Raw genomic sequence first — 8,798 nt, 5'->3', positions numbered from 1 at the left:
TACATATATATTTGTACTCAAAAATTATTTTTTAAAAATAAAAAAGTACTATACAGTGAAGAAAACTGATAATTTTCAAAATATAAATGAAAATTTTAAAGTTACACTAATGATCTGATTTCGGAACTGTTCATTCATTACGTAATGCTCAAAAGGGAAGATGGGTGTTTGAGATTTTGTTACATCAATCATTATTAAAATTAGTAAAAAAAAATTCGGGATCGGGATTGAAAATTTTAATTTTATAGGTAATTTTTACATTTTAAATGTCAATTTTGAAAAATTATTTGGATATTTTTTCATATTTTTTATTTAATATTTCCGCAATTTAACAGCATATCTATGTTAGTTCATCGATTTTCGTTGATAAAATGTTTGAAAAACCTCGAAAAACTTTCTTACTGGATTAAATTACATCTATTTTCGGGATCCCGGGAAATCTCGATTTCGAGAAAGCATAACGACTAATCGTTAAATTAAAATCTTCCCAACATGATTGTGTGTTCTATATTTAAATGATTAAATCCAATAAATACTTAATAGGACTCTTGACTTAGCAAAAATGAACCCGAATAATCATTCTAGAAAAATCGACGTGTAATGGAGGAAAATTGGTATTCCCACAAATAGTACGTTTACATCTTGGTAACAGGTAACGATTTTGCTGGATGTTTTGTTCTTCATGTCTCTTTCTTGAATAGTATCGTATCTTACTTTAATATCATCAGCACTTAAGAAAACAGAACTTAATAATTTTGATCTTCTTAATTCGTAGTAAATTTTAAGCAGCTTTAGAGCAGTACATACTGTGATTATATCTTTTTCGTAAGCTCTTATTGTTAGTTGTTTCCAGAAAACTAACTTCCTGTCAACTCTGAAAAAAAGATAGTTACCATTCAAAAATGATTGAATTTCGATCATTAAATGATGCTCCACTTTTGAAAACTGAAAACAAAATGTCAATTTTTTGTTCTAGGTTTTTTTTTTCATATGATCGAACTAATAGTCAATACTGCCCTGAATTAAAAAGAAAATAAATCATTCAGATTCTAACTTTTGTTTTATAAAAAAAATGAAGGATGAAATATGATAAAAACACATTAAAATAATCTTTGTTTAATAAATCTTGTACTATTTTTTTTATATCTTCCGCACGATTGAATTCATTTTAATACGGTTCTCTCCGGTTCTCTAAACAATAGAATCGGGACTGTCCCGGTAAGTAAAAAACGAACAAGTGGACAGTCTTCCGTTGAATTGATTTGCAAATGCAAGAAATCAAATATTGTTCATAAATATCTTATGACTTATCGATAGATAAGTAAGTTTGTTGATATTTGTTTTCTAAAATTAATAAGAGTATCCTAATTAAATTTATTTATGCAATCTTTAAAATGTTTAGTAGTCAAATTTAAAATTTATACATAAAAAAAATAGGGTTTGTTCAAATCTGCACGCTTACAGACAAAAAATGTACACCTGCACCCTTGAACGAACTATAAGAAACAGCTGAATGCTGCAGGCCTGTGCATCTAAAATGTAAGAAACAAAGACTTGTGGTTCTCGGTTTAACCCTAAAAAATGAGCTAAAATAAATTTAGGTTTTAGTTGTTAAAAACTTGAAGAAAGACCATTTTTATGAAAATGATGGAGGAAGATATGTTGAAGGAATTATTGTTTCAGATGGTAAAGGAAATGCGATTTTAGGTTTAGGATAATCATATCCTTCTTTAATATCCTCTTTAATAATTGTCTTTTCAGTTGGCTTTTGAGTTGTTGTTCTTCTGAAATTCAAAAATTCTTGATTAAGTAAATAGTTTTCTAAAAAAAGTATGTTTAATTACCGAGTAGTAGTAGTAGTTGTTGTTGGCTTTTTTGTTGTCGTAGTTTCTGGAGGAAGATATGTTGAAGGAATTGTTGGAGGTGGAAGATAAGTTGAAGGAATTGTTTCAATGGCTTTCACTGCAACCTTTGGCGTTGGTGGCACCTTAGTTGTTTCAGATGGTAAAGGAAATGCGATTTTAGGTTTGGGATAATCATATCCTTCTTTAATATCCTCTTTAATAATTGTCTTTTCAGTTGGCTTTTGAGTTGTTGTTCTTCTGAAATTCAAAAATTCTTGATTAAATAAATAGTTTTCTAAAAAAAAAGTATGTTTAATTACCGAGTAGTAGTAGTAGTTGTTGTTGTTGGCTTTTTTGTTGTCGTAGTTTCTGGAGGAAGATATGTTGAAGGAATTGTTGGAGGTGGGAGATAAGTTGAAGGAATTGTTTCAATGGCTTTCACTGCAACCTTTGACGTTGGTGGCAATGTTGTCGTTTCAGATGGTAAAGGAAATGCGATTTTAGGTTTGGGATAATCATATCCTTCTTTAATATCCTCTTTAATAATTGTCTTTTCAGTTGGCTTTTGAGTTGTTGTTCTTCTGAAATTCAAAAATTCTTGATTAAATAAGTAGTTTTCTAAAAAAAAGTATGTTTAATTACCGAGTAGTAGTAGTTGTTGTTGTTGTTGTTGTTGGCTTTTTTGTTGTCGTAGTTTCTGGAGGTGGGAGATAAGTTGAAGGAATTGTTTCAATGGCTTTCACTGCAACCTTTGGCGTTGGTGGCAATGTTGTCGTTTCAGATGGTAAAGGAAATGCGATTTTAGGTTTGGGATAATCATATCCTTCTTTAATATCCTCTTTAATAATTGTCTTTTCAGTTGGCTTTTGAGTTGTTGTTCTTCTGAAATTCAAAAATTCTTGATTAAATAAGTAGTTTTCTAAAAAAAAGTATGTTTAATTACCGAGTAGTAGTAGTTGTTGTTGTTGTTGTTGGCTTTTTTGTTGTCGTAGTTTCTGGAGGTGGGAGATAAGTTGAAGGAATTGTTTCAATGGCTTTCACTGCAACCTTTGGCGTTGGTGGCAATGTTGTCGTTTCAGATGGTAAAGGAAATGCGATTTTAGGTTTGGGATAATCATATCCTTCTTTAATATCCTCTTTAATAATTGTCTTTTCAGTTGGCTTTTGAGTTGTTGTTCTTCTGAAATTCAAAAATTCTTGATTAAATAAATAGTTTTCTAAAAAAAAAAGTATGTTTAATTACCGAGTAGTAGTAGTAGTTGTTGTTGGCTTTTTTGTTGTCGTAGTTTCTGGAGGAAGATATGTTGAAGGAATTGTTGGAGGTGGGAGATAAGTTGAAGGAATTGTTTCAATGGCTTTCACTGCAACCTTTGGCGTTGGTGGCAATGTTGTCGTTTCAGATGGTAAAGGAAATGCGATTTTAGGTTTGGGATAATCATATCCTTCTTTAATATCCTCTTTAATAATTGTCTTTTCAGTTGGCTTTTGAGTTGTTGTTCTTCTGAAATTCAAAAATTCTTGATTAAATAAGTAGTTTTCTAAAAAAAAAGTATGTTTAATTACCGAGTAGTAGTAGTTGTTGTTGTTGTTGTTGGCTTTTTTGTTGTCGTAGTTTCTAGAGGTGGGAGATAAGTTGAAGGAATTGTTTCAACGGCTTTCACTGCAACCTTTGGCGTTGGTGGCAATGTTGTCGTTTCAGATGGTAAAGGAAATGCGATTTTAGGTTTAGGATAATCATATCCTTCTTTAATATCCTCTTTAATAATTGTCTTTTCAGTTGGCTTTTGAGTTGTTGTTCTTCTGAAATTCAAAAATTCTTGATTAAATAAGTAGTTTTCTAAAAAAAAGTATGTTTAATTACCGAGTAGTAGTAGTTGTTGTTGTTGTTGTTGGCTTTTTTGTTGTCGTAGTTTCTAGAGGTGGGAGATAAGTTGAAGGAATTGTTTCAACGGCTTTCACTGCAACCTTTGGCGTTGGTGGCACCTTAGTTGTTTCAGATGGTAAAGGAAATGCGATTTTAGGTTTAGGATAATCATATCCTTCTTTAATATCCTCTTTAATAATTGTCTTTTCAGTTGGCTTTTGAGTTGTTGTTCTTCTGAAATTCAAAAATTCTTGATTAAATAAATAGTTTTCTAAAAAAAAAGTATGTTTAATTACCGAGGAGTAGTAGTAGTTGTTGTTGGCTTTTTTGTTGTCGTAGTTTCTGGAGGAAGATATGTTGAAGGAATTGTTGGAGGTGGGAGATAAGTTGAAGGAATTGTTTCAATGGCTTTCACTGCAACCTTTGGCGTTGGTGGCAACGTTGTCGTTTCAGATGGTAAAGGAAATGCGATTTTAGGTTTAGGATAATCATATCCTTCTTTAATATCCTCTTTAATAATTGTCTTTTCAGTTGGCTTTTGAGTTGTTGTTCTTCTGAAATTCAAAAATTCTTGATTAAATAAGTAGTTTTCTAAAAAAAAGTATGTTTAATTACCGAGTAGTAGTAGTTGTTGTTGTTGTTGTTGGCTTTTTTGTTGTCGTAGTTTCTAAAGGTGGGAGATAAGTTGAAGGAATTGTTTCAATGGCTTTCACTGCAACCTTTGGCGTTGGTGGCACCTTAGTTGTTTCAGATGGTAAAGGAAATGCGATTTTAGGTTTAGGATAATCATATCCTTCTTTAATATCCTCTTTAATAATTGTCTTTTCAGTTGGCTTTTGAGTTGTTGTTCTTCTGAAATTCAAAAATTCTTGATTAAATAAGTAGTTTTCTAAAAAAAGTATTTTTAATTACCGAGTAGTAGTAGTTGTTGTTGTTGTTGTTGACTTTTTTGTTGTCGTAGTTTCTGGAGGTGGGAGATAAGTTGAAGGAATTGTTTCAATGGCTTTCACTGCAACCTTTGGCGTTGGTGGCACCTTAGTTGTTTCAGATGGTAAAGGAAATGCGATTTTAGGTTTTGGATAATCATATCCTTTACCTCCATTTGAAATTGTATTTTCACTAGTAGGTTGAGTAAATTTTTTATTACTTTAAATTATTATTATCAATTATTAAGCTTACAATTCAATTAATGGTTCAAATTGATTTTTTGTTTGTTGATTTAGTGAAATGTCAGCTCCGCAAAATGCAAAGGAGTATATGACTATCAAAACAACATCGAATTTCTAGGAAAAGAGAATTTAAAACGTTTAATCAAGTATTCGGTTATATTTAATTTTTTAAAGATTATAAGTATTCACTATTAAATAAGTATTTTTGTCAGTCTTGTTCAATGTCTAAATATAAATTATTATTATAAATGAGCAAATCCGGAGAGCTCAAAATATTTTTCACAAATTTTTCTTTAACTTTTAAAGCAATATTATGGTATATAATGAAGTGTAATAACTAATAACTAATAACTAATAATAATAGCACAACTTTAGGTGCTATTCTAATGCTGTAAGTCACTCATTAAAGAGAAAATTTGATTTTTCGTGCGTCAATCGATATTGCACAAGAAAAAAAATATTTTCTAATAATTCAAAAAATGCTAAATAGCAATCTAGACGGTATAAGTTTCATAAATTAAGATTTCTTTTGTGATATTGTACTAAATAATAAAATATTAGGGTAAAGAATATAATTTTTGTGGTAATCTAATTTTTGTGGTATTGACATTTTTATGAAAAATCTATTTTACAATGCTTTTAACATCCAGAAAGGTAAATAAATTATGAAAGAATGCTATAAAAGTGATATATGTTTAGTTTTTTGAAGCTGTTACTATGCTATAACTAAGTTTTTATGACTCAAAAATTTACCCTAAAAATTCAAGTTTTTACTACAATTTTCAATTAAACATTTTCTTAAGGATTTATCACTGATTCTTAAAGGAAGTGGACTAAAATGATAAAACAAACCATATATTTTCACAATAATTAGTATTAAACAGTTAAAGTTAATTAGTTTAACTAAAAAAACACATTTAAAATATGTAAACATTGAATAGTGGTATTTTTTCTAAGAGATTTTTTGGTTGATTTTTCCCTAAGGTTGATGCTCCCCTATCTTATTTAAAATTTAAAAATTCGTTTAATTTTTTTCAAATGTTTTTTTGTTAATTTATCATTTTCCACGTACTTTCCAGACTTAAATTGAACTCAAATAAGTTGAATATAAGTCTGATAATAAATTTAGGTAATCTCCTTGAAGAATTAAGCTAGAAATCCTCAATTTATTATTACCACAAAAATTAGATTTTTTTACCACAAAAATTATATTTCATACCACAAAAAGTAAATTCACTAATAAAATCAGTTTTTCACGAAAACTGTTATTTTACGATAAACTTTGATTAAATAAACTTCCTTGTTTCCTGGATATTTTGCCGAAGAAATTATTCTAAAAGAATTAACGCGTGAAAAGTTATGAACTTTTAAAGTCTTGATCCTACATAACCGATTAATTCAAAACACTTTCGCAAAATTTTGGATTGTTTACAAAAATAATTTCACTTCATTTATGTTTCTATTGCATTTTTGAAATTTTTTTCAAACATTTTTTTAAACAACTTTTTGCGGGAAAATTTTGACATTGGAAAAACCGTTAGAAAGTTTAAATTCCAGAAAACCGTTAGAAAGTTTTAATCCCAGAAAACCGTTATAAGAAAAATTTCTTAAAAATTTATAAATATTTTTTTAACAGTAAATTGGATCCAGGACTGGATTTTGTTTTGCATGCTGGAAGTGACTTGAATCCTCCCAAATCTTATGTTGCATGTCTGGAAGTGACTTGGATCCTACTGGATCTTGTTTTGTGGGTCTTTGCTTTTTCCCAACTCTACACAGTTGCATGGCCCAGGGTATATCAATGCAATGTACCTAGCCACAATGCTTTCTGCGGATTAGCCTAAATAATGTGTCTCTCCTATATTTGGGCATCTCCGCAGAAAGCACGAATTTATGGAAAATTATTATTCTAAATATAATATACGATAAAATTCAATCATAAATTAAATGAAGCAATAATGGCGTAGTGGTTAGAGCGTCGGACTACCGTTCTAACAGCTGTGTTCGATCTCAGGGAAAGTCGAGTTGAATTCGGGTGCTTTTATGTTGTTCTAGTCACACCAGCTCGGTTTGTGCGATTTTCGACACGAAAATTGTGATTAGATTCGTTGCATTGATATACCCTGGATCATGTAGCGTGCAGAGTTGTTAACAGTAAACAAAAATCATTTTCATCTTTCTTTTTAAAATTAGGTTTTAATAGCCTGTGGTTTAGTCTCTTAAAAATTTAATTGTGTTATTCATGAAATCAGTAAATGTCATATAAAAAAGTGGCTGTAAATTTTTAAAAATTAAAATCGAAAATTTTGATAAAGTTATGTATAATATGTATCAAAAATATTTTTGTTTTCCGTCACACGGTTTTTAAAAAACCGCGGTTTTGAAAGAAAAAAACCGAAGTTTTAAAACTTTGTATGGAAAAAATTCATTTAAATCATCAAAATGTAAATTTTTGAAGATAAGTTTTCAAAATTTTCTATTAACTTGAAGAACTGAACTATATACTTAAATTATCTCCAAATATTTTAAAAGCTTTCCTTTTTTCTGCAATTTTTAAAAATAATCAAAAGATTACTAATGATATTGGAAATGATAAGGTTTTTTTTTTCATAATAAAATAATAATTAAAATTTTTACTTGAATCACAACTTTTTAAACTTTAATATACAAATAAAGAATAAATAAATTAATTTTTTTTTAAAATAATTTTTGAATTTCTATTGTTAAAAGTTCTTTGAAAATTTTAAAAGGTACTCCTATCTTTATTTATTTGCCACTCAAATACTTATAATTGGTTAAAAATCTTTGCTTAAATATTACGATATTTTTTCTTGATGAAGCTATCCTATTCTTGATAAAGTAATAATCCATTAAGACGTGTTTTTTAACATTATTCCTTTTTTATATCACTGAGGCATAGTTTTTAAAGACACAGATGTAAATGAGGTTAACGTATTATATTGTTATGCTATGTTGCATTTTTGGGATATTCGTTTTGATCGAAAATTTATTCATGTTTTTTTTATTCGTCACATAAGCAACAGTATTAAATATAATGCAAGTTTCATAACATTTTTTTCACAAAAACAATTCAAATTAAATGTTTATTTAAAAATATTTTTGTTTAAAATTGTGATATTTCCGTTCTTACCATTATTTCGTAAGTACATATATCACATTCAAAAATCTTATTTCTAAAACAAATTTAAATTCAGACACGCACGCTCTCTCGATAATGTTATCTCGTGATTATACTTGACAACTACCTAAAACCGACTAAAACAGAAAAATTGTTATTTCCCATATTTATACCACTGAAAAAGATGATATAAAAGAAGAGCTGTGTGACCAACCACATAGATTACATAGCGCTCATCTTAAGTTAAATGTTTCATCAAATATATAGTTCAACTAATATAAATTGTTCTCATATTGAATTCCATTCACATATATTCAAATGCATATGTTAAGAAAAGCACGAATATGTACATCAAACAAGTATCATCACCAAGAAAATATAGATTATACACATATATACACACAATAAGATCATTAAATACATTACGTCACATTATTTATGTTAAATTATATAGTTTATTATATTCATTTATCAGTTAAATTTCTGTTATTCTTCAATTCATGTATGAGAAATTTTTAATTTAGCAATTAAATATTCCATATGGACTTTTTTGCAAGCTTACGCTTAAATAGATAAAAATATATAAATACATGACTTTTTAAACATTTAATCAAATATTTGCTATTTTTGCTTCCTATAAATTAGCTCATTTCTAAAAGATCGAATAGCGTAATTATTTTTTAAAAATTGAGATATTTTATAACTTTTACAATAATGATAATTAATTTATAAACTAATATTGACCATATAAATACAAATCATGCATTTCTGTTGATTCTCTT

General features: G+C 28.4%; 1 protein-coding gene across 13 annotated transcripts; it reads right to left on the bottom strand.

Annotated features, from left to right (window-relative positions):
- Window positions 1-1,041: 1,041 nt before the first annotated feature.
- LOC139090524 (proteoglycan 4-like) lies at window positions 1,042-8,146 on the bottom strand. 13 transcript variants are annotated; one of them, XM_070640242.1, is made up of 13 exons: window positions 8,029-8,146; window positions 4,888-4,991; window positions 4,621-4,827; window positions 4,324-4,560; window positions 4,005-4,262; window positions 3,706-3,942; window positions 3,408-3,644; window positions 3,088-3,345; window positions 2,788-3,024; window positions 2,487-2,726; window positions 2,165-2,425; window positions 1,845-2,102; window positions 1,042-1,784 (listed from the first exon to the last, which is right to left on the bottom strand). In XM_070640242.1, the coding sequence occupies exons 1-13, from the start codon at window positions 8,029-8,031 to the stop codon at window positions 1,637-1,639; spliced, it is 2,685 nt and encodes an 894-aa protein (XP_070496343.1). In that variant the 5' UTR covers window positions 8,032-8,146; the 3' UTR covers window positions 1,042-1,636. The 13 variants fall into 13 exon arrangements, with proteins under 13 accessions (XP_070496343.1, XP_070496353.1, XP_070496354.1 ...); XM_070640252.1 differs by having other exon boundaries at window positions 1,042-1,781; XM_070640253.1 differs by having other exon boundaries at window positions 1,845-2,099.
- Between the last annotated feature and the right edge of the window lie 652 nt (window positions 8,147-8,798).

This window comes from Chironomus tepperi, unplaced genomic scaffold (assembly GCF_022539635.2).
Source record: "Chironomus tepperi strain 1889 unplaced genomic scaffold, CSIRO-AGI_Ctep_v1 contig_219, whole genome shotgun sequence".
In the NCBI taxonomy this organism is placed as follows: Eukaryota; Metazoa; Arthropoda; class Insecta; order Diptera; family Chironomidae; genus Chironomus; species Chironomus tepperi.
The sequence above is the reverse complement of the archived record's forward strand: the minus strand, read 5'-3'. Positions and strand labels throughout refer to the sequence as shown.